Here is a 26,325-nt window from a genome sequence, read left to right as displayed (position 1 = left end):
CTCAAAGTCTCTGATGATATATACGTTCAAGTATATCTCTAATTGTTTTTTCAACTTTATTGACATCCACCTTTTATGAAAATACCAACCATTATTTTATACATATACACACTTTTATTTTTTATAATATGAATAATTTTTTATATTAAATTTATCAAAACTACAGAGAAATATCGAATTTGAATCTGGAGAAAAAATAACAATGTTCGAGCAAATTTGACTAGGCATAAGCTTGCACAAACACACTTTTGTATAAATATATAGAACTATTGTACAATATATAAATATTGCAAGGATGGGTTCATTTGCTTTTGTATTTGTGCCTTGGTAACAGCTGTGGAGGCCGTTTCTTGCCTTTGCTTTTGTAGTCAAGGCTCTCTAGCTTTCTTTAACCAACTTGGTTTTCTCTCTCTTTCTATCCTCTTCTCTTCTCTTCTCTTCTCTCTCTCTCTCTCTCTCTCTCTCTCTCTCTCTAAACCGCCTAGGAAATAAGGCTTTAAATGCTTAAAGGTGGTATGTAGTATAGGGGTTTGAGGGCAACTTTTCCTTTTTTTTCTCACTGCCCCTTCAGTTAAAGTGGAGAAGGAAACTCTCATCTATCTCTCTCTCTCTGGTGTTTTCCATGGTTAAAGCAGGTTTATAGCTCAATCTCTCGCTGTGACAGTTTCTTTTTCTCTCCCTAGCTTACCTCAGCTCCCTCTTCTTTCCTTCTCATCGATTTTCCTCAATCAAAATATCTGTATTTCTGTCTTAAGCTAGGTTTCATATTTCTCACTTGGGTTTTGCAAATAAATCTCTTTTTTTCTCATATTAATTGATTCAGCAAAGGGAATAAACTTGATAATCGTTCAAAACTTGTTTTTGATATTTTCCTTTCTTTCTTCAGTAGCTTGATGAAGCTGTTCTTCTTGCTTGATATTTAGTTCGTATTTCAATCTTCGATCAAATTCCCAGAATTAATCCACATATATATATATATATATATCGAATATATATTTTTCATTACCCTTTTTTATGAGTACCCTTTTGTGCATACAGTCATCACCAGATCTCAATCAAAGTTGTGTATGATTTGCGTATATAGAGAGAAAGCGGCTGGGATATGAGCAGCAGGCGTTTTTACAAGGATGACGAAAATTTCCCAGAAGACGGTATGTTGATGAGTTTGAGAGAAAGAAGACGATAGCATCTCTTTCGAAAAGAGCAATGAATAAGAGTACTTTGGGGTCCATCAGAAGTTCTGATCTCATTGATGCAAAGCTTGAAGAGCATCAGATGTGCGGATCCAAGCAGTGTCCCGGTTGTGGACACAAACTCGAAGGAAAGCCGGTACGAATAATCACATATTAATTCTTATAGCTTGGCACATGAAGAATTATGCTTCTTGCATAATATTGTTTGAAAGTAATTGTTTTAAATTTAGAGTACATTTTTTATGCTAATATAAAAAGGGTCCCTCGATCTTTATCTTTTACTTTAATGTATTTGTTCTCTTTTTTTCTTTTTTTCTTTTTTTCTTTTAATGGTATTTTTTTAGTTCGAATTGTGTTAATGGAGTTAATTTACTGCAGGACTGGTTAGGTCTACCAGCAGGAGTGAAATTTGATCCAACAGACCAAGAACTAATTGAACACCTTGAAGCAAAGGTAGAAGCCAAAAACTCCAAGTCTCACCCTTTGATTGATGAATTCATCCCTACAATTGAAGGAGAAGATGGAATTTGTTACACCCATCCTGAAAAACTTCCAGGTAAAAGTATTTGAATATTAATCTCTCTCTCTCTCTGCCCGCCCCCCCCCCCCCCCCCCCCAAAAAAAAAAAAGAATTAGTGAAGTTTATGATTTGCAATTTGCAATTAGTTTGTTTCTTACCATACACTACTTCAGTTGATTATGACTTAATTTGAAAGAAGCTAAATATTGTGTCACATTTTGTCATACCTAAGTCAACCTAACTTGTTGATTTGGGATAATGTTAATTTCTTGATCACTTTATTTTCTTGCAATAGGAGTCACAAGAGATGGCTTGAGCAGGCACTTCTTCCATAGACCTTCAAAAGCCTACACAACTGGGACAAGAAAGAGAAGAAAAATCCAAACAGAATGTGACTTGCAAGGTGGGGAAACAAGATGGCACAAGACAGGCAAGACCAGGCCAGTCATGGTGAATGGAAAACAAAAAGGGTGCAAGAAAATTCTAGTCCTCTACACCAACTTTGGCAAAAACCGAAAACCCGAAAAGACGAATTGGGTGATGCACCAATACCATCTTGGGCAGCATGAGGAGGAGAAAGAAGGAGAGCTTGTGGTGTCAAAGATATTCTATCAGACTCAGCCAAGGCAATGCAACTGGTCTGATAGAGCGAGTGCAACTGGTGAAGGAAGCAGTGATATTGTGGCTACTAATAGCAGAAGAGATAGTGGGAGTGGGAGTTGTTCTTCTAAGGAAATATTACCCTCTCATCCTCATAGAGATCATGACCAAATAGCTGTAACAGCAGCAGCTGCGGTTGCAGCTGCCGCTCCAATCTCAAGCTACAGTGGCATTGACATTCATCAGTTGAAGTCAGATCACTTCAGCTTTGCCCCCTTCAGAAAAAGCTTTGATGAGGTAATAATTATTTCATGTTCTCATATTTACATTTTTTTTTGGTCAAAATCTCATATATACATTAGATTAATGCTTTCTACATCTTCAACTTCAAAACAATTAAATCAACGTTTATTAATTATTAAGATAAAAATTTTAACTAACGTTGTATTTACAAATCGTTTGTCAAGTTATATGTGATATAAAAATGTGATAAGACTAACATTATTCATTATTAAATCAAACACACTTACAAGTTTTTCATGCATGTAAATATATTTTTTTCCAAAAAATTAATTAGCCATATATATACTATATATTAATAATAAAAATGTTTTCCATATGTTGTCATTTTCTTCATAACCCATTGCTTGCAATTGCGGCATTACAAATTTCATGGGGCCACTCTTGATTACATTTCTCAGCTAATAAAAACTACTTCACCCACCAAAAGGGTCTATAGTTTGAAATTTTTTTGCTGCTAGACTAATAACACACACAAACAAATTAAAACAAAGAGAAAATTAATAAGAAAATGAAGTGAATAAAATGTGGTTGATATAAAAGAGACATGGTAGCGAATTTGTTCATGGAAGTGTCCATTTGCAGGTGGGGATAGGAGGAGAGGCTTCAACTGTAAGGGAAGGGCTGCCATCTGGCACGTGCGAAGAGATACGAGAGCACCACCAGAGATCAGTACCAGTACAGCCTCATCATCACCATCATCATCATATAAGCCATGAACTAGTATCTGATCATCACGAGCAGCAGCAGCAACATGAACATCAACAGCAGCAGCAACTGCATCATCATCAACAAATTGCAACAGCTGCAGCTTTCCACATCAGCCGCCCTTCACATCCCATTTCCACCATCATCTCTCCACCTCCTCTCCACCACACGTCCATCATTCTTGATCAGGACTCCTACTCCCGGTTGATGCTCCAAAACGAAAATTTCCAGGTAATCCATCAAACCCGGCCCATCTTCGTACTATCACAAAGTAACCCTAGCTAGCTAGCATATATAACTATACATAATGAAACAATAATTTATACGTATGATTAATATTTGACCTAATCACTTTCTCACCCTACTCCAATATCACTTGAGTTAGAGCTCATCGCCTGTAAATTTGTTGATGTATTTATTCTAGTTGATGTATTTTTTCACCCTGTGCACCTAGCCACATGTCTACCCACTTGTGACTAGCGTATTTTTATAACACAGACTTTATAAACAAAACTATTCATATTTTTTATTATCGTTATTTAAAAATTATATCTGCAAAAAATCAATTAAGTTATAATCATTTAGTCATACATTTAAATAAAATAAATAAATGATTAATTATAGTACGTTACTCGTTGTCAAAACTGTTTTGTCCTTAGTTTAATTTATGCCGCCAAACCTTAATTGAAAAAAAAAATTGTTCCTCAACCAAAAAATGAAAGGAAGTGGAGGAGAAAAGGAAAAGGCTGAGTCAATAACTCGGACTGAGTTGCACCTGCAAAGCCCATTATCACTAGATATCTTTCGGTGTATCTGAAATATGTAAAGTTACGCAATATAACATTATACAAGTGAAGGAATTTTTTTTTTTTAAATATCCTTGTAATAACATATAACGTATTCATATACTATTTCGAATACATTGAAAAATTTTGTTATCACATGGCCAAACCCTAGCGTCTATGCCATGCTGTACTGTACATGTGGCAGACCTGTCACTGTAGCTTTTAGTACTTGCAAACATGAAACTGTCTTTTCACTTTTGAATCCTTGAAGACAATATCATTAAGATGTGCACATATTTATTTAATTTCCTTTTTTTTTTTTTGTTAGTTTGTGTTTTATATAATGCGTTTCTTTGTTATTCATAACTAAACAGGCGCAGCAACAGCAGCAACACCCCCACCACCAACAGCATCATAAAATGGGAGCTAGGTCTGCATCTGGTTTGGAGGAACTAATAATGGGCTGCACTTCCAGCAGTAGTGATATTAAAGAAGTGAGTACATATACCAACTTTTTGACTCTGAATTTCATGACCTTTGATTTGTCATCATACAAACTAATTACAAGATAAAAAGAAAGGAAAAGTAAGCATAGGATCATTAGAAAGAACCAAAAGCAACAAAAACCAATTTATTTAACTGTTAATTTAAATTAAAGATAGAGAGAAGCCAAAGCCTTTTTGCACCTATCTCTTTATCTTTTCTTTTTTTGCCTTAGAATTTATATATATGTTTTTGGTGGTTTTATAATCCTCCCCCAAAAAGAAAAGACCATACAGAATATAATCTAAAGAAAAGACCATACAGAATATAATCTTTCTTGTTACCCGATTGTAAAGCCGTCATTATGTTGAATAATTTCAAACTGAAAATCAAAACACAAAATTGCTATGGATGTCACCTTTGTTAACCCATTCTTTTATTCCTTAAATGAGGTAACAATATATAAATATTGTATTTAAATATTTATTTACATAGCAATGTACATTGTGAAAACGACCAGCCTTCAATTGGACTCAAATAGAAACTCTCTTTTTTCGCTTTTAGAAAATAAAGGTAGTGATAGCCATGGCCTGTGTTTGGTTTTCTGTTAATTATAATTATAGTTTTAGAGAAAATTATTTGTTGCAGAACTATGAGAAATTTAACTTTTTAGAAACCCTAATTAGTCCTAATAATTAATCTAAACGTGGCAAGCTTGCAATTGATTTTGTAACAGGAGTCATCGATGCCAAACCCTCAAGAGGCAGAGTGGATGAAGTACTCCTCCTTCTGGCCTGACCCTGACAACCCAGATCATCATGGGTAGAAGAGCACACAAAAATGAAATATATTGATAGAGAGAGAACAATAAACTCACGGTCGTCATTGATCACAGTCACAGTCACAGACAACATCATTGTCATCAATCAGTCATCATTTGTATTTTGACACCACCATCGACTCCCTCATCAAGTTGCTTTTCAAACGTGAGAGGCCAAGAAGGTATAGCCATCCATGGTTTCGTTTGGTCACCAACTTTTTTCTTTCTTCTCTCTCTCTCTTGGCTTTCAACTGAACTAACTGAGCAAACGGTCCATGTTGGAAAGGAAAGAGAAAAGAGGAAAGGAAAAAAAGGAGGAGAGGAGAGGGAGGGAGGGAGGGAGGCAAGGAGGGAGGGGGGGAGCTAGTAAAAGGAAAAGGAAAGAAAGAAACGAACGAAAGGCTGCATACTGCAATCTCGTCTGACAAAATAGAAGGAGAAATCAAGGACCATTATTATTCTCTTCATGCATGAAAATCATCACCATTGTCATTACTTAATATCATCTTTTATGGGTTATATTCTCTTATTATTATTTTATTTTTATTTTTTTAAATGTTTGTATAATGTTTCTTTTTCTTGTTCTTTTACAGAGAAAAATACCATAGCGTTTGCGCCAATTAATGCAACTTATACTTTCTTAATTGTACTTTAGCTTTGGTTATTAGATTTGTTAGTAAAATACCAATAGAGGTTAATATTGTCTCCAAAGATAGAAATAAAAATGTGTTATTATATTAAGACAATGATCTCGTTTTTCAGAGTGATTTGCTTTTTGTCTACGTCTTTCAAGTTTCAATGTTATTGGAAATTAATACATAGAACCCAAAAAGAAAAAGGAGAAGCAAATTAAAGAAAAGTGAAAGACATAAGGAATTTGATTCTCAATGATGTCGTGAGATATAATGTAATTGTTTTACTCATATAATATATGGTAGAGCATATTTAGAACCCCTTTGACAACCATTTTAGTTTTTCAGTTTTATATTTTTGTTGAATAAAATTGAGAACTTCTTTGGTTACCATGTTCAGTTCCCAAAAAAATGAAAATTGAAAAATCAATTCAAGTCAAATTTTGAAAACTCAAAATAGTCGCTTTCAATATTTTTATTGAAAATTGAAACATGAAATGATTATCAAATAAACCTTACGTACCTAAACCCTCCCTCCAACCTTTTAGTGTCATTTCAAATTAGTCTCAATTTTTTTAAATATTCCAAACAAGTACCTAACCTACTGAAAATGTTAGCTCCAATTAATTATTTCATTAAATGTACATATGGCAACAATGAGTCCCACTTTATAGCTTACTTGTAAAGTAAAAACTAATAAAATAACTTAATAAAAGACATGAAAATGAAAAAAATAAAATATAAATTAACAAATTCACATAAAATGAGAAAAAAAAAACTGAAGATCGGAAATATCAAGCCCCTGCCACTTCAAGCCCACCTACGACCATCGAAACCCTATCCCAACCTTTATGTTCAAAACCCACCAATTGGTTCAGCTTCCAGTTCTTCTTTATGGTTGGTGAAGATGATGGTGGCCACATCATGGTAGTTCATAACGTTTTAGCAACCTTCATGACCTTCTTCTCAATGTTGGCAACTTGAGTTGTAGGTTGAAGTTGATGGTTGTGCATTGAGTTTGGAGTGATGACTTGATGGGGTGGTGGCGGCCGTTAGTGAAAGCTGTGAAGCGAATTCTGCGCATGGGTTCCAAATTATTCACTAGTGCGAAGAGATTACAATTGTCTTGAGTGCTTGCATTGCTCTAGAACCTAGATGTTTTCCCATTATGAAAAGGAAGTGTGCTTTCTATTTTTGTTAGGATAGAAACTTTACTCTGTTGGTTCCCCATGCCACCAATTAAGTGGATCCCTACTAAACTCGAAAAATTAATTAAGATAAAATAAATTGCAATAGATATTATGTCACTTCTTGAAAGTGACAAATGAAATATCTCCAAATCTAAGTGGAAGTTGCATCCTAATTGATCTTCTTTTATGAAAACAATGATATCATTTTTGGTGGATTTTCGAAGTCGAAATGCATGGCTTTTATGCTTTTCTTAAAGGTCGTTTAGTGGTTTTTTCCTATTTTTGAACTACTCCACTAAAAAAGGAAGTGAAAATGGGGTTCAGCTAAAATAATTTTCTTATTTGAAATTAATTTGGAATCTTAGTATAATATATAGTAACATGAAGTTCACATTTTTAGTCGGTCTCTCCGTTCTTTAATTTGTTACTTGAAAGCCTTCTTTGTTGCTTTATTCTTTTCCATATTCGAGCGTTTTCAGCAGTATTACAGAGTAAAGATATGCTTCTCCCTCTCTTAGCTAGAGAGAGAGAGAGAGAGAGAGAGAGAGAGAGAGAGAGAGAGAGTAACGTGCATGCGATCTTTATTTTCATGGGACGTGCATGAAAATTGAAATAAAGGTTAAAACAACATGGAGGGTAAGCAGCTTCATCGTAGTTTCTGAAGAGAACAAAGAGGGAAACCAAGAATGAAAGGACAAGAATAAACTTTTACTGTCAAAATGACCAACACCTCCTGATCGAATCCGTATTCCGAATTACCCTGATTATACAAATACAAGGGCTCTGAAATATATGTATTTGTTAAATTATATAAAGTTAGTTTATGAACTTGTAAATTGGCATGTCCTCTAGCTCGTATATTTATCGAAAACAAACTAAAAATACCCGGCAGCACATATATTCATACGAATATTGTCCCAATCTAGCTAGTACAATATATGTGTGTGTGTATATATAGTTTATGTGCTATTGTATCAGAATAACATCTGGGGGTATATGGCTATATGAGTTGCAGCTGGAATTCAGCACTGTGCTGTGTAGTGCTAGGGTTCGTTTATATATCAGTAAAAAAAACTGAAAATATGACCTTAGTCCCTGAAATTTAATTTTCTCCACATAAAACCCGTCATAAGTTTTTTACTCAAATAAAACCCATTAACTAGATTCCACATCAACAAATTCATTAATTATATATGACTTTACACATTTAAAAATTTTTGATGCCCAAAATACCCCTATTTGAATGTTTGATGTACACAATTAGTTCCATATAGATTGTAGGGGAGAATTAATGATTTTACGAAAATAATAAATAATAAATTGGTTGCCTAATATATAATAACAACAAAACATGCTTAATATATGTAATAATACATGCTTAGTTAAGTCAACAAATTATATTTTACATATAAAGGTAGGTAAATTATTTCACACACATATATATAACAAAATAAAAATAAAAATAAAAATGCCTGGTATACGTAAAAATTCATGCAAAATAATTTACCTACAAAAAATGTTATTTGATTTAGTGCACCTACTATTCAAATTTTAAAATGTTAGATTGCTTAAAAAAAGCAAAATAATTTCCCCACTAAATGTAAAAAACATGCAAAATAATTTACCTACATAATAAAGCAAACCAAATGTATGCAAAATAATGTACCTACATAAAAAATATTATTATTTTATTCAATACTATTTTACTTATTATTTTGTACATATAATAATAAAATGTGCCCAATATATATGATGATACATACAAAATAATATACCTACAAAATATATGTTATTTGCTCATCATAAATTTACATATGGGTAGATTAATTAGTATAATATGTTTGATCATATATGTAGTATTGTACATACATACGTATATATATAGAGCTTGTGGTAGTACTAGATGCATTTGAACGTATATATATGTGTGTGTGTGTGTGTGTGTTAGGGGTAATAATATGCAATAAATTATTTGTTCATTGTAATTAAGGTGAGTAATAATATTTATTGATTTATTTTGAATGTTGTGGTACAAGTTGTAAATATTTTGTATTAATAGGTCAATTACTTTCCTACATGGCAATTACTTTTAAATTTGGGTTTTATTTGAGTGTTTATAATTAGGTGGGTTTTTATATAGGAAATAAGAGTTACATGGGTTTATATCTAAAGAACCCTAAAAAAAACACACTAACAAAATGGACTATATGTGAATAGAAGGAAGTGTCTCTTTCCACATGCAAATATAAAAATGGAATAAAAAAAATAAAGGAAATACATGTATGCGTGTGTGTGTGTCTTGTTCAACATCAACCTCAAAAGGTGATATTCAATTCTTTCGCTTTGTGGAAGCTTTTGGATGCTTTAATCTTTTGGGTAGAGATAGATGGGTAAGAAACTGAGATTAGTATCTAATTATTGGAGTTTAATAAGCACTGGTAGGGTTAGCAGTAGCAAGTATATATATTGGTATTTCTTGTTGTATAGAGATTTGGTCCATAAAGAAGTTGCAGAAAGAATTATGGGTGGTAGGTAGTGCAAGGACGAATATCACAACATGGCCAAACTCACACTTTTTGGGATATATTCTTCAACAACCCACCACCTCTTTTGATTTGCTTTTCAGTTTTCATATAAAACACGCACACAGAGACACACATGTATATGGTCCACTACTGCGGCTAGGCTCATATATATCCTTATCATTTGGGGTCGATCTTCAAGACTATCTTTAGTATGGAGGGTTTGGTAAGCATATTGTGCATGGGTGCAGCTCTTAAGCAACTACATACTCTTTATATCTTGAGGATTTAATGACAACTTTTTATCGTAATTTTATCTTCGTTTTGTTTGATAAATACGGTATTGGGTAGGAAAATTGGGAACTTTAACGAAAAGCTTCCGATACTATTCATTTTAACGAAAAACCACATTTTTACACTAAAAAATCAATTCTGGTAATATTCACTTTACCCTTTATTTTGTCCTTATCGTTAAAACTCAAAGTTTTCAAATCATTTTCATTAATTTTCCTAGGAAAATTTGAATACAGAATAATCATCTTAACTACGTGAAGTACAATGCTCTAACTTTTTATTCATATTAATTTATATATTAGGATAGCATTCCATCATGTTGTGAATATGGTATCATATATAAACAACACAAATATGGATATTACAATTGTGATGAAAGGAGTAACAACACAAATATGGTTTGTTAATTTACGTAAAAGCTCTGCAACCATGTTGTAAATATGGTATCAGATATAAACACCAGACATTTGTGTGTGTGTATATACCTATAGAAAAGCTACAGAAGCCGGCCGTGCCGGCTAAAGTTGCAAAGGAGCTTTCTTTGAAAAGCAAATGAGGGCCCAATTACATCACATCAGCTTAAGCTAGAGAGGTTTTTATAAGTACATGAAGATTATATTCACATATCTTAAATTACTTCTTTCATATCCTCTTATTTTTTAATATTTTTCTATCAAGTACTAGTGGTGTGTAAAAAATATTAAAAATTAAAAAATTAAAAAGATTTGAAAGAAGTAATTTGAAATATGTGAATAAGTATATACATATTCCATATGCAAGTTGTACGGACTAATCGGGTCGATGAAATGAGTGTCCTATTGGACAATTAACAGAATATGTAGGCCTTATCCATGTTTAAAAAACAATATTCTAATAATAATAATAAAAAAATAATTGTATATATGCTAGGATAGGGTTTGGATAAGAATGAGAAAAGAGCCACTACATATAAACTGCCAAACGTTGAGTGGTTATACGTATGTAAGACCATCGGTAAAGATAAATTTTTCAATGTATTTGGAACACAAGTTTGTACACATGTTATTTTATGAGTATCTTTTAATTTGTATAATAACATACAATGTATCACTCAGTGTTCTGGCACACTGAAAAAAATCTCTCATATGCAAACAACGATTGGAAGGAAAACATGTACATGTAGTGGAAAAGAGTTCGAAATCAATCATATGCCTCTTTTTGAAAGTTAAGCAACTAGCTAAAGAAGAGATGCATTAATATGTAGCATAAATTAGAAACTGCAATGAAAAACGAACTAGTTTATAATTCTAAGGGTATGTATGGAAGTGTATTTAGAATAAGTAATCCCTCCTAACAACGTTTGATAACAAAAGTTAAAAACCATTTTTGAATTTCCATATATCGTACTTCTTGGAAGCACTTGGAAGTTAAATTTTTTAACGTATCTATAACAGTATTGCTTATAAGCTGAAGTGCTTTTACATAAGTATTCCCAAAGATTTTGGTATTATTGGTTTGGAAATTTTTTGGTATGGGATCAGAATTTTGTTGGTTTGGGCACATACAAAATAGAGTATGGGGCCCTTGTTAGTGAGGAAGGGCTTTAATGGATGACTCTAATGGGCCTAGAATTGATAAATCACACAATAAATCACTACAAATTAACCCAAACAATCTATTAATAAAATGTAGCCGGACAGACAAGCCACTCATTCCACTCATTCTGTGTAAAAAGACCAACATGGTCCAACTCTACAACTACAACTACAATAGTTGGCCATTGCATTCAAATAGAGGAAAATCTTAGGTTGAATGCAGGACCATATCATCCGTATGACACCTCTCATGACCAAGTAGAAGATAACTTTTGTAACCCATCTATGGCAAATTCTAGCTTCCTCCCAGACCACGTGGCATGCAGCCTTACTAACACGCCCCCTGTATTTGGTCCCACATACAAGTGATTGTTTTATTTTTGAACGGAACGCCATAGTAATAATGAACCTGTTTTGTGTAAGTCATTCTCCACATACAGCCGGTTGGACAAAAGTTTGTCTCCATACCATAGTTTATGGCACCTCACCCTCCCAAAGACCTGCCGCCATTCAGAACATAGACATCAGCCGACGTATAACAGAAAGAAACCTTCTAAAAATTTGCAGCCTCTTACACGGTTGACATAAGCAGCTAAAGCAAATAAAAATATAATCTACCCACAGCAACAAAGGTTAAAAAGCAAAATATTGGTCCTTTAAATGCAGTGCAGCAGCACTACATAGTGTGCCATGGGTACAAACTAGGAACACTAACACAGAAGAAAATGACAATAAAAAAGGAAGAAAAATTGATGCGCTGTAATGTACATGTAGAAGCTCCAATACATTCCTCAGCCATTGCCATAGTGCTATACAGTATACACAACCTTGAAGAAAGCTGCCGAAACCTTTTTTTTCGTTTTTCTTTGATTTCTTCATTTACCTTTCTCCCTCTCGTAAACATGATGCAGCCTGAAACACCGGCGCTTCATAAAACTTCTATTTATTCATGCTCTTCTCTACAAGCAAACAACGCTTGACACTTGCATGATGTGTGCGAGAGCTCAGCAAGCACGTGGTTCCGGCACAGGCAACTGCCTCGTGACTGGTCCACAATTTCCGGTGACTTTCAAGGATGCAAAAAGGAACGATAACCTAGCTATCATGGGGCTGGCTTTCACCATTTTAGAAACAATTGCCAACTGCTTACGAGCAGTGTCGTCGTAAGTTCCATGGTACCCTTCAAGATCAGCTTTGGTAATTAAAACTGCATCTCCTGAGGGAGAACATGCTGTGGTAGTTGGTCCACATCTGCTGTATTCTTGAACAGCCTGCCAAGAAACAGCAAAAAATGGTGATTGAGGTTATGGGAATGGGAAATAATAAAACCAGTTGGCAACGATCAAATGTTTTAAATGATAGAAGATTGCAGATAATAACAAAATGCATAAATATAAGAGATAACTACAATACATACCTTCCATTGTGAGGGGGCTAGCAGCACACGAGGTCTTCTAGACCGAACATAGTCCAGGGCTGCAGATGGTATCATGTTCTTGTATTTCACCTACAGAAAGTAAATCAATTCAATCCTATGATGTCCTAAAGGTTGAAAAGGGGTCATCATCAGTAACTCTTCAGTTAACGCAACCAGCTAACTTTTGAAAGCAGGAGATTGTTACCAAATAGCAAAGCACGATAGTTGTGCTCCTTCCCCGACCAGCTTTACAGTGCACGTAAGTAGTTTCACCACACGATGCATTCTCTGTGTTCGGGAAACCAAGGTTACAGAATTAAGTTAACAACTCTACCAATGAAAGCTAATAAATTACAGACTAGCAAAATCTTGAAGTACAAAAGGATCACTTACTGTGAATGAATTCTACAGCTCTGTTGATATCAACAAATGAAGGGGCAAAAAGATAATCTCGCGTGGGGATTACTAGATGGTCAATTCCATGGGCCTGAAAACCATCAAACATCTTAAACGAATAGGTAGGATCCAAATAGACAAGATTTAAATGGATTTCACTCGTCTTATTGGGAGGATAATAAAGCTTCTGAAAACAAATAGAAACAATCATTCTAATTTCAAATCTTAATCTTTAGTTTCCTCTTCTCATATATTAAAAATTTAAAACACATAACGGTGAATTCAAACTTGCCCATTTTTAGATATTTTAAAAACATATTTCTGTTGGAGGAAAAAAAACTTGAAATAATGATATTGTTACTTATATTATCCAAAAACAAAAGCCAAGAACATATATATATATGCAGAGCAGTCACGCACACGATACAAGGATGTTGGAACCAAAGTTTCGTAAGGTTCATTGAGAGTGATCACACCACCAACACCCAGCCGCTTCAACTGGGGAACATCTTTGGGAAATGGAACCGCACCGAGCAGAACAAACTGAAAGAACAACACCACGTATCCATTAAACACCACAAAATGAGCAAAGAAATACATTCTACCCAAACAAGTACATCTCTCACAACAAAACCTAGATGATATTCATACATATGATATACTCGGCCTGTTCCAATACAATATTAGAAATTTAACCAGAGATGTTCAAATATGTATTATAGCAACAAGTACCCATTTAGTTTCCAACAAAAAAAAACGAGTACCTATTTCTGTCTAAAGTCCTGAAAACATGAAAATTTCAATTTCTTAATATTTATCCATCATTCAAATTCCAATTGATTGCCAAGAAAGTGAGAAAACTGACTCTAGGAAAACAATTAATCCCTATATGAAGCCACATATCTTCGATTGGAATCACAAAACAAAATTCTTACAAAATTGATAAATCCCAAAAATTAGTTTCCTCTCTCGAAACCAATTTTCCCAGAAACCAAACAAATCGTAGCTACATAAAAAAAATAAAAAATAAAATCCGCAAAAAAAAATTTAAAAAAAAAAATCAAATTTTATACGCTTTCTAAGTCAACAAACAGAGGATTAACTAACCCAATTCAGAGAAGCAAATAAATTGACAAAATTCGAAAGAGAAAAACCTGGTCAACTTCGTCCCACCATCTGAACTCAGCCTCCATCTTGTTCCGAAGCACATTATACAACAGGGTCGGGTAAAAAAGGATCCGCGCACCGGCTCCAACAAGCGCTCTCTTGGCTTCGTCAACCCTAACTACCTGCCGCCCGGAAACGGCGTCGTTCCGAACGCCGCAATCCCCCTCCGCCTCCAACTCCTCGATCTTCATTCCGCACAGACAACAAATAACCCTAACCACCAGATCCGAATTTAATGAGAAAACACAAAAGGTGATAAAATCCCCAAAAGATTCCGGATTTCAAATTTCCGAATCCCTAATTTCGCAAATTGGGACATGAACTTCCGGAAAAAAAAAGACGAAAAAGAAATTTACATACTTGGGGATCAAGGAGCGGAATTGCCAAACACTGGCAAATTGGGGCCGATCCGGAAGGGAAATTAGGGTTTTTTTGGGGGTGGGAAAACGAAAATTAGGGGGAATAGAGAGGTGGGTTTCTAAATTTGGGGAGTTAGAGAGAGAGGGAGTGTGCACTGTTAACTTAGATGCCAAGCAATCGGATTTAGTGTGCGAATAATTTCTGGTAACTGAAATTGGAAATCTTTATATAGTCAAAATCTGGGAATGGAGGTTGTGGTGGTTATAATTGGGGCTGGCGTTTGAGTTTATTACGTTAAACCCCCTCAAGGTTTCGTGTCTGACGGAAACCTGTGGGTAATCTTAAAATGGACAAGTCTTGAAGTTGTAAACCATCTTTAAAATATCGTTATTGGTGAAAATATTGATAGGTAAAAATTTGTGGAAATAATAATAGATGTATCGTATATCGATTGTCTTTGATGGAAATGATAGAAATTTGCTCAAAAACATGAAAATTTAAAAATATTGTTTAGGGAGTCATATAAAATCACAACACACGTATGAATCAAGAATTAATGATTAGATACTCTGTAAACCATAAGTATGTGATATGTGAAAAGAAAAATTTCCTTATAATGACAAGTAATAAATAAATAAAGCATTTCACTAGGAAGAATAAATTATACATAACTTAATTGAAATTTTTGTCATGAAAACAGCACAAGTTTTATTGAAATAAACTAATACTATAAAGAAAGAAATTAAAAAAATAAAGAATGCATAGGCTCATGGATATTTCTTGCAAACTTTTTGCAAATTGTCTGCAAACACTGGATTTTCCTGAAAATATAAAAAATATCGAGGAAATTGACCGATTTCCGGAAATATCCCTCCTTTCATATCTTTCCTAAATTTTTGGATATTTCCGTGAAAATATCGAGAATATCTAGGATATTTCAAACACTGGTTGTAAGTTAAACACCATGGAGACCCAATTGTTAAGGACGAATTTTCAAGTTCGTATTTTGCACGACACATAATGGGGTGATTCTTGGCATTGGTGAATCACATGATGGCTAAAGGAAACTACAAAACCTCCATGAGTTTTTTATGTCACAAAAAGATGGACTACGGGAACAAAGTCACAAATTGCTCCTTTTTATAGAATAAACAAAGTAAAGGAAAAGAAAGGTTAATTTATAGCCCTTTGGTAGGAATAATAATTAGGGTTAATTTCAGTTTACTATCCTAAAGTTACTTGATTTTCAACATTTGATGCATTATGTTTTTTTCATCCCAGAGTGGTATCTAAAGTCATAATTTTGGGACACTTTCATACCTCCGTTAAGGTTGTTGTTAAATCAATCGTTAACTGGTGACGTGGTGCCCACGTAGACAATAATTGGGAGCCACGTGGATTAAACAAATTATAAATAATATAATAATTATTATTATAAATAATTAAAAAAAAAATCGTCTCCTACCTCATCCCATCCCCCGACCCTCATTCCCTCCCTTCCTTCTCTTATATGCACCCACCCAATCCTCCTCTCATTCCCTGCAAATCCACCCTTCCCCTTCCATCTTCAGTCGTGTGTCGTCAGAAGGAAGGGTGGATGTATGACGAGTCGAAGAGGAGATGAGAGGAGGGTTTGGTGGGTTGGTGCAGATGAGAAAATGGAGGGATAAGGGAGGAAGGGAAGGTCGACGGAGGTAGAAGACGACCAAATTTTTTTTTTTTAATTTTTAATTTCCATGTGGACCCCTTAATGACATGCAGCGCCAAGTCACTGTGAACATGAAATTCACGTCATCAGTTAACGGGAGACTTAACAACCAGAATAACGAATATATGAGACTGTCCTAAAATTAACACTTTAGGTATAACTCTGGGGCGAAAAAAAACTTTATGTACCAAATGTTGAAAATCATGAAACTTGAAGGTAGTAATCTGAGATTTACCCTAATAATTAATTAGATGCATGACCGTAGGAATAATAATTAATTAGATGCATGACCAAGAAAATTGTTAAGGAATTAGTAATATGTTTTTCTTTATTTGCTTAAGTTAATCTCGAAGTCAATTAAGCTTTTTTTTATTTTGATTTAATATCCTATGAGTAAAGAGTGTAACACGTATTTAGACGTCGATTTGCCTAATTGACTATGAGTTGCATTTCAAATAATCTTATAGTCAACGCTTGTAATTCAAATTGAAAAAGAAGCAATATTTCACTCCTTAAAAGTTTTTGTTAACCGTGTATAATGGTGTGGCATAAAATTTTAGAAAAATTATGTAGATTATTTTAATTTATTTTTGTGTTTATTTTAACTTTAAAATATTTAAATTCCGATAAATAATAAAATATTACACAACCTATCTGATTCTTAAACACAAGTTCATACACATATGCACCACATTACAGACAAAGTTGTTGGCGTTGAGTCCAAGCTACTGCAGTTCATTCGTGTGCGAGCAATTGGGGCGTGTCAATGGGTTACTGGTGGGCCAAAAATGGGCGCGTACACACGCACAAGTTGGGGCCTGCTTATCCCAGACTTCAACTGTGGGGATAATCTGGCCCGAAATCATTTTTTTCTCCCCAAAACTTATTTTAACCCAATTATTAGAAAAGTATTGAGGGAATTTAAAGCTTAAATCATAAGGATGTGACAACTCGTCCCTAACTTTAAAATTTTATTAACTTTAAATGAGTGAATTGACAAAAATGCTTAGAGGTGAGATTGTTGACTTTTATTGGCCATCTCTTCGTGACATGTACAAGCTACTATTTTACCGTATTCTTGAAGTACTCAACGATACGAACACGTAGACGCAAACGGAACGTAATTTGGAGCTATAATAAATGAGTTATTAACAAACGAAGTAATGGGCGAAATGGTAATTTGACCATAATCTGGAAGTGCCACGTGGATGGCTGTGATGGAGAAAGGAAAGAGATGGATGGCTGGGATTGAAAAAAAAAAGGGATTGGGGGCTGCCCAATCAGAAATAAATGATGAAGTGGGAGGCCAATTAGAAGAAGAAAGAACATGAGGAAAAAAGAAGAAGAGAGGTTGGCCGAATCGAGAGAGGATAGAGGAAGGATAGTGACCAATGGAGAAAAAATGAAGGAGAGAAAGGAGAGGGGAAAAATGGGAGGAACCAGGAGAGGGGAACAACCAAGCCAAACCGGGTCATCCCTTGACCCGCGGCCCGACCTGGTGGTAGCCATGATTTTCGACACCTTTTTAGATGATTTCTCTGGCGATTAGAAGCCATACACCACCTGAAATTGACCTAGCACCCCTTCCTCTTCCAATTTCATCAAAACTGAGTTAAATTGGCCTTGAATTCATGATGAACTCACCAGCGAGTTCTTGGGGTGTACGGTTAAATTTTGCCATTTTTCAAGGTAGTACAGTCAACCACCACCATCAAACCACTTCTTGTGAGGTAAGGAACAAAGCCCAAACAACTATAGGGGCGGCGGAGCACCGGAGGTGATGGATTGAAGCCACCTATTTCTAGGGTTTCTGGCGAATTCGAGGGAAATTGGGATTTTTCCCGACCAAATTAGGCTTGGCCACATGTATGAAACTTGCTCCACTCATTGAAATCTACATTTCCGTGAAATTTGGTAAATTTTGGAAATAGTTGAACTTTCTAACGTGTTGGGGCGATTGGCTGCCGGGTGCGGCGGCGCATTGATCAAGACCCCACCTGACCATCCTAGGCTAATTTGATGCCCTGATTTTATAATTGACATCCGTTTAGTGAAATCCTGATGTTTTGAATATAGTTTCGTAATGGACCGCTTAGTTGGTCGCCACTTGGTTATTATATGAATGAACGATCTGACCGTTGGATCGGCATCAAACTTTAATGCATGATAGTACATAATATTTTTGGACATTAGGAACTTACGGATTGGGAATCCAACATACGAATCTTCCCTAATTGAATTTCTAAAGATTGTAAAATCCAACTTTGATCGCTATTTGAATTTGTGATTGGCGGAGATCCGACTGTTGGATCTTAAAGAAGTTTTAGTATGTTGTTCTAGAAGCAGAGTGTGGATTTTGGAAAGTTACAGATCGGAAATCCATAGGTGGATGTCCTAGATTGACTTGTGTAGGGTTTTGGACCCTCTTTAGCGTATTTCGACGCGTTGATTCCGAATTCGTCGTCCGTTTTCTGAAGTTCGACCGTTGTATGATAGTTCCTTTATTAGCCATATTTTGTACGAAAACGTGTAATTTCATTAGCACATTATCTTTACCTAAATGGTTTCGTTTCTAGGCGAAACGGATTGCAATAACTCTCGATGCTACGAGACGGGTTCGATTCGACGACATGATCTAAGTAGGTATTTTCTTTGATATATATATTGGTTAGTTTCCATATATACATTTATAAATAAATTCTCTACGTGATTGTCATGATTAAACTTACGTTTATAAGAATGCCTTATTGTTGGGAAATGATGAGATAATTCTACGGGATGCACATGTAAGCTTATTATAAGGGGATGCCTTAATTATATTTATGGTCATGAATAGTGTGATATTGACTAGCACCCGATATGATATTTTTGCTTATGTGAGATTATGTGTTATTGGTTGTTATATGTTCAATTACGCAATATTGCGACGTATGGCAATCTTGTGATTTTGTAGGCTACGGTAGGTATTTTCATACTATACGCAGTATGTATATTTTGGAAACTATACTTGTTTTACGGCGAGGGGTTACAATGTTTTCAGAAAGGTTTTTATAAAACTTTATTTTCAAGCCACTCACCCTTATTTTTCGCCCCCCTAGGTTTTAGTAGCTGAGCTTTCATATCAACGAGGATTCTTGGCAAATATTGGTGTAGACAAATCGATGGTATAATTAATTCTCACCCTATCTTACTGTACTGTACTTATGCTCTGACATCACATGTAAAATGGGTTCATTCCCGCTCACATAGCACTTTTATACTTAGGCACTTTTAGGTTTAAATTTACTCACATTTTCCACATCACTACACTTTATGGGTTCGTCACCTTCTAGGTATCGGCTAGCACAACTCGATTCGAAATCCTAGTGGACATTTCGAGTCGGGGTGTGTGAAAGGAAAACTAATGAAAATGACTTGAAAACTTTGAGTTTTAACAAAAATGGCAAAAGGTGTTGTAAGTGAATGATACCAGGATTGACTTTTTAGAGTAAAAGTGTGGCTTTTTTGTTAAAGTGAACAATACCTAGAGTGTTTGAATTAAACTCCCTAAATCGTAAGCCCAATCATTACATTTGGTCTCATATAATTTTTCTTAACTGAACTTCTTAGATTTCATAATGAGACAATTTCAAGGTAGGTATGCACTTCCAAATAGGGCAATAGAACAAAGACGGTAAATAGGAAGCTTCACCCAGAGAAGGATTATCTCCTCTCTTTTGCTCACTCCCATTCCTTTCTCTCCCATTTGAACGGTCACGGTTAAACCACGTCAACATCTTATATTATTATTTTTTTTTAGAAAAAGAAAGACAAAATAGAAAGTGTGAGAAGAAGGAATGGAAGAAGATAGAAAGAAGAGGGAAGATAACCTTAGTCCGCTTCAACCATGCATGAAGGGTAGCTAAGCTAGGTAGGGTTGCATCTCTTTAATACCAGAGTAGTTGGCCCCATTTCGCAGAGGTGATCAACACAAAATCCATTTTGTCTCCGGAGGTAAAAGAAAGTGAAGTCCTCATCTTCTGCCAGACGTCCGGCTATAGATCAGCACTCACAAAGCCATGGTTTTCGGATGCAATGGTAGGTGTCACATTAACTGCGTTCACATATGAAGGAGTCGCTTGTTCACATTTGGTATATCCTTCTGTCGACGTCTCAAATCGATATTGTGTTGTCATGTGAGGAAATTTGAAACATCGGCATAATGAGATTCTTCATTAGTGTCACTCCTGCTTCGATATTGTGTTGTCATGTGAGAACATTTGAAATACCAGCACAATGGGATTCTCATCCAATGTCACTCTTGGTTCGATATTGTGATGTCATGAATACCAGCACAATGGGATTCTCATCCAATGTCAGTCTTGGTTCGATATTGTGATGTCATGTGAGAACATTTGAAATACCGGCACAATAAGATTTCTATTAGTGTCACTCTTGCTTTGATATTGTGTTGTCATGTGATAAAATTTGAAATACTGGCACAATGAGATTCCCGTAATTGTCACTCCTGCTTCGATATTGTGCTTTCATGTGAGAAAATTTGAAATACCGGCATAATGGGATTCCCGTCAGTGTCACTCTTGCTTCAATATTGTGTTTTCATGTGAGAAAATTTGAAATACCGACACAATAGAATTCTCGTCGGTGTCACTTCTACTTCGATATTGTGCTATTATGTGAGAAATTTGAAATACTGGCACAATGGAATGCTCGTCAGTGTCACTCCTGCTTGGGAGAGTATGCCCGTGAGTGGTGTGAACTGGTGGTGGTGTGAAAAAGGGCAGCATATGGTTTGATTTTGTTGTGGATGAAAGTGACAAATATGTATGTGTGTGTAGTTGTTGGGTTGGGGGGTGTTTCTTTCTGGGTTCTGATGTGCCCCGATCCAACGTCACCCTTTTGGATTTATTTGTAAGATGAATATTTTAAAGTGGCAGCAGTTCCCATCTGTTCCCTATCTTCAAAACTACTGATTGAGTGACTAGTTTATTGCAATTTGGACTGGTTGCCGGTCAAGATTTTATTACTCTTTTTTCTTCTTTTTTTAATAAAAAAAACCAGTTGGTGACAATTCATTTTTTTAGGAAACTTGATCACTTATAAAGACATTTCAGCCTCCTCCTGATCACCATCATGACTCACTAACACCAAGAATCGAAAATACAGTCATAAAATTCGTCTCTAACCGTTGAGCAACTCTATGGTAATTGCTTGTCAACACTTTATTAATTAGTAAAAGAAACTAATACCAGATTATTCTGTTATGTATTAGGCCTACCCATGTTACATAAGCCCAGTCCAAATATTGGGGTAACAAAAAGTCTAAACTATCACAGTTTTGGGCCCTAAGATTCAATCTATCATTTCAGAGTCCAAATTGTTGGTTTTAATCTCAAAACACCTCTAAAAGATCCAAATCAAAAGACCCAAGTTCTGTTTTTTGAATTTTTTTTTTACAAGTGATGTTTTGAAGGGAGATTCGAACCCAAAACTTCTGAGTGCATAACTAGATGCTTGTAACCACACGTGAGCTACAAGTCCTGAACAATTGATTCTCAACATTCTTGAAATTCGACGTGAAAACAGAGTACCCATTGACGTCCTCCTCCTCCTCAAATAAATCTTGATTTCTTACCTAATATTCACATTCAGCCTTGATTCCTCCATTTTTAAATTTTTTTTATGTTGTTGGGTATCACAAATGAATAGAGAAAAGTTGGCGTTAAAATTCTTGTGGCCAAGATTAAAAAAAAAAAAAAAAAAAACTAGTTTGCAGGGCTTCCACTTAGAGTGTGGCACATGAACTGTTTCTTTCTATGATTGGTAAACGAGGTTATGAATCCCTTTTGGTTTCACACTGCATGTTCTATGTATATACTGTACACCGATGCATATTGGATGTCAAGAGAAGCTCCGTTCGTTTCACAAAACAAGCAAATGATTTAAACCATCTCATATTTGGGATATACTCCGTTTAATTCTTGGATAATAGTTGTGGTGCTTGTATGCATTGGAAACACATCATAAGTTCTATTAATTTCCTATGAAAAAAAATCAAGTCTATAGTGGGTAACGTTTAGTATTTTGAGAGAAAAATTTGGGTACGTTTGTTTGACCATGTTATTTTGTATGACATTTTACCACAGTAGGAGATTTCTATATTTTAGTCTCGTTCTTTAGGCACATAGAAAGAGTAAAATGAACAGAGGAAATGGTATTATTTGAATAATGAATCTGTTTATAATACAAGCCTACAATAGGTGATAATAGTCTAAAGTGTTTATTTCCTTGGACTATGATTCTCTCCTTTCCTTTTTCATCCCCTTTCAGTCCCTTCTCTCACATTTTCTTATTTAGTTTTTCTTTTGATATAAAAAAATTAATATAAGATGTTGACATAGCTTAACCGTGACCGTTCAAATAGGAGGGGAAGGAAGGGGAAGGGAAAAAAGAGGGAAGGGAATCCTACTCCTATTTCCTTCTCATCTTGCTTTCTCTCAATGATTAGGAATTTGGAATCTCTTCGAACCTTACTGTTTGGAGCTTAAATATCAGAAAATTCAGGCTCTTGGTTTATGTGAAAGAGATACCGAAGTTCTTGATTTGTAAGAGGCAGACCAACAAAATAAATTAATGAGGACCGTCAAATTTCATTTGAGCAGTTTAAATTGTGTGATCTTTGGACTCCAAACAGTGAGATGAAGAGAGATTCTCTGTCCAATGATTAGGACCTAAATCATATCATTATGCAAGCTCATACAGACTAATTTAGCCCTGCTCATTTATTTTGGTGAGTTTACTAATTGACCAACCTACTGACCAAAACAGCTCTATCACCTAAAGTAACTCACCAGCCTGTTATGTCACTATGAAAACCAAAACATTAAATAAAAATTAAAAAAAAGGTAAAACACTAATAAAAGGTAAATAAAACAAAAGTTTTGTGAACAATTTTATTGAATGAAAATGTCATTGTGACAATATCTTTGATCATGAGCACTATTATGTTACGGAGATACTAATGTAACAATGTCTTGAACATGAACACTTTCACGTGATAGAGAAATCACTATAGTTTAGGTCTGATAATTTTTTGCACGACCCGTTAATTTGACACAAAAATAATAGGTATGGGTTAACCTGTTAACTATTATGGTCGTTATTGGGTTATCCGTTAAGAACCCGTTAAAGAGTCGGGTCGTTATCATGTTACCCGTTAAGAACCCATTAAGAATCGTTTGTCGGATTTAGACATTAGGTATGACAATTTCTTGCATATCCGTTAACCCGACACGACACGACCTATTAATGAATCAGGTCATTCTCAGATCATCTGTTAAGAACTCATTAGCATAACGGGTTTGACACGAAACGATCTATTAAGATAATAAATATAACACGAACACGACAAATACAACCCATTAGCAAATCTACTACAGTGATATCTGAAGACGAAGACGTATTTTACTCCAATTCAAGACCAAATAAACCCCACCAGTTTCTACTCTCTTCAATGCTGCAACCATATTTGGACAACTTTACAAGTACAACCAGCAAACAAGCATTATAGTGTTTTCTCCACTGAAAAAATGGAGAAATGGTGGTTTCTAGCACTTCTCCTACTGATTGCTAACCCCACAGAAGCTGGGTTTAATGTGGGCGGTGGAGTTGGTGTCAATGTCGGCCCTGTTGGCGGCGGCGGCGGTGTTTGGATTGGTGGAGGAATCAATGGAAATGGGAATCCCCCATTCTCATCTGGGTCTTCACCTTCAGGCCTCGACAGAGCTTTCACCGCCCTCCAGGCGTGGAAATCCGCCATCTCCGACGACCCATCAAAGGTTTTAGACTCATGGGCCGGCCCGAATGTGTGTTCTTACACAGGGGTTTTCTGCTCTCCGGATTCTCAAGAAGTTGCAGGCATAGATCTCAACCACGCCAATCTCAAGGGCAATCTCGTCCAAGAGCTCTCTTTTCTCTCTCAACTCTCTCTACTCCACCTCAACAGCAACAGATTCTCCGGCCAAATCCCCGAAAGTCTCCGAGACCTCACCGCCCTCCAAGAACTCGACCTCAGCAACAACAACTTCTCCGGCAGCTTCCCAACGGTCACATTACAAATTCCGAACCTCATCTACCTCGACCTCCGATTCAACAGCTTCTCCGGCACGATCCCGGACGAGCTCTTCAACCGGAAACTCGACGCCATCTTCCTCAACAACAACAATTTCGAAGGCCAAATCCCCGAAAGTTTAGGAAACTCCCAGGCCTCCGTCATCAATTTCGCAAACAACCAATTAAGCGGCAACCTCCCGGCCAGCTTCGGCTTCATGGGGACGAAGCTGAAAGAGGTTTTGTTCCTTAACAACCGGTTAACCGGCTGCATTCCCGAAGGAGTCGGGATCTTCACAGACATTAAGGTTTTCGACGCGAGCCATAATTCCCTGATGGGTCATCTCCCCGACACGATTTCTTGCCTGGAAGACATCGAAGTTCTGAACTTGGCGCACAACAATCTGTCGGGGGTGCTGCCGGACTTGGTCTGTTCGTTGAAAAGCCTGGTGAATCTGACCGTTGCTTACAATTTCTTTTCCGGGTTCAGTCAGGAATGTACGAAGTTATTCCACCGGAATGTGGGGTTTGATTTCTCCCTGAATTGCATTCCCGGGTGGAACATGCAGCGGCCGGACCCGGAATGCTCTCTGATTCCGGGCGGCGGGTTGAACTGCCTGAGAATTCCGGGGTCCAAGCCTCTGGTATGTGGGTCCCTCTACACATCGTCTTCTGCTTCTTCTCCATAAAAACAGGAGATTTCAGTCTTTTTGTACAACTTAATCTACTATTAATAGCAAATTATGACTCAAGCTTCCTGAATCCTACTCATTTTAATTTCTTTATTATTAACTCTGTTCATCTGGAATTATAATATCCAGAAATGCTTTTTAAAAAAGCAGATTATATGATTCGCTTTGTATTTCAATTAGAGAATTTTCAAAGTGCAATGTGCAATGTGTTATCGGTTCGATATATTAAGTGTAATAATGTAAATATTAGAAAGTTTTAATAAAAAAAGTCATCCAATTATGTTATTTATGACATTTTCTGTACTGGACCGTGCACACGAGAATTCTCGAATTCAGTAATGGAAGAATCGTGAGCAGAATCAGTGAATTGTATAAAAAGTGGTTTGATTCTGTTTGTCATGTGACATTCTTATGGAAATTATGTGGTATTTTGTGGCACATTGGGATGTATGTGTTTATCGGCTTGTGTCACGTGACTTGTTCTCAACTTAGGTAATCTTGTTTTGGCATTCCCAATTAATTAAAAGCATTCGTCCTTATCAGTGGCTGTTGAACAAGCATATTTGCAAACTTGCATGATTCTTTTCTACCTAAAAGTAAAAGTAAAAGGTACTCCAACTCAACTAGGGAATAGTTTGAGAAGAATTTTAGAGGCTTAAACCAAGTGTTTTCTAACCGTCAATACGCTTTTAATCATGTTTAGATAGAAATTTTTAAAAGCGTTTATAGATTATAGAAGCGCTTTTTGAATAATAAACTTCCTCATGAAGCTATTTTGAATGTTCTGTCAAGAAACATTTGGATTTTCATTAAAAATGTTGATAATATAAACAAGGGCTTAAGGTGTTTTATGGC

At 35.7% G+C, this 26,325-nt stretch overlaps 3 protein-coding genes across 5 annotated transcripts; 2 read left to right on the top strand and 1 right to left on the bottom strand.

The window, feature by feature from the left end:
* The first annotated feature begins 324 nt into the window (after window positions 1–324).
* Window positions 325–6,053, top strand: LOC126596766 (NAC domain-containing protein 75-like). Of its 2 annotated transcripts, none has more exons than XM_050263435.1 (7): window positions 325–635; window positions 1,085–1,329; window positions 1,572–1,749; window positions 2,009–2,610; window positions 3,199–3,552; window positions 4,481–4,600; window positions 5,326–6,053. In XM_050263435.1, the coding sequence occupies exons 2-7, from the start codon at window positions 1,207–1,209 to the stop codon at window positions 5,413–5,415; spliced, it is 1,467 nt and encodes a 488-aa protein (XP_050119392.1). In that variant the 5' UTR covers window positions 325–635; window positions 1,085–1,206; the 3' UTR covers window positions 5,416–6,053. The 2 variants fall into 2 exon arrangements, with proteins under 2 accessions (XP_050119392.1, XP_050119390.1); XM_050263433.1 differs by having other exon boundaries at window positions 1,039–1,329.
* Window positions 6,054–11,677: 5,624 nt separating this feature from the next.
* LOC126596756 (phosphatidylglycerophosphate phosphatase PTPMT2-like) lies at window positions 11,678–15,190 on the bottom strand. 2 transcript variants are annotated; one of them, XR_007614030.1, is made up of 8 exons: window positions 14,962–15,190; window positions 14,589–14,814; window positions 13,855–13,977; window positions 13,432–13,525; window positions 13,244–13,326; window positions 13,039–13,128; window positions 12,505–12,892; window positions 11,678–12,121 (listed from the first exon to the last, which is right to left on the bottom strand). XR_007614030.1 is itself a non-coding variant. In XM_050263424.1 (7 exons), the coding sequence occupies exons 2-7, from the start codon at window positions 14,790–14,792 to the stop codon at window positions 12,626–12,628; spliced, it is 861 nt and encodes a 286-aa protein (XP_050119381.1). In that variant the 5' UTR covers window positions 14,793–14,814; window positions 14,962–15,190; the 3' UTR covers window positions 12,255–12,625. The 2 variants fall into 2 exon arrangements, 1 of the variants encoding a protein (XP_050119381.1); XM_050263424.1 differs by lacking the exon at window positions 11,678–12,121 and having other exon boundaries at window positions 12,255–12,892.
* An 8,978-nt stretch (window positions 15,191–24,168) lies between these two features.
* On the top strand, window positions 24,169–25,693 carry LOC126596748 (leucine-rich repeat extensin-like protein 6). Its single transcript, XM_050263418.1, has one exon. It carries the CDS (start codon window positions 24,259–24,261, stop codon window positions 25,465–25,467), a length of 1,209 nt encoding a protein of 402 aa, XP_050119375.1. The 5' UTR covers window positions 24,169–24,258; the 3' UTR covers window positions 25,468–25,693.
* Window positions 25,694–26,325: the final 632 nt, after the last annotated feature.

The sequence above is a fragment of the Malus sylvestris genome, chromosome 2 (genome assembly GCF_916048215.2).
Source record: "Malus sylvestris chromosome 2, drMalSylv7.2, whole genome shotgun sequence".
Lineage (NCBI taxonomy): Eukaryota > Viridiplantae > Streptophyta > Magnoliopsida > Rosales > Rosaceae > Malus > Malus sylvestris.
The sequence above is the reverse complement of the archived record's forward strand: the minus strand, read 5'-3'. Positions and strand labels throughout refer to the sequence as shown.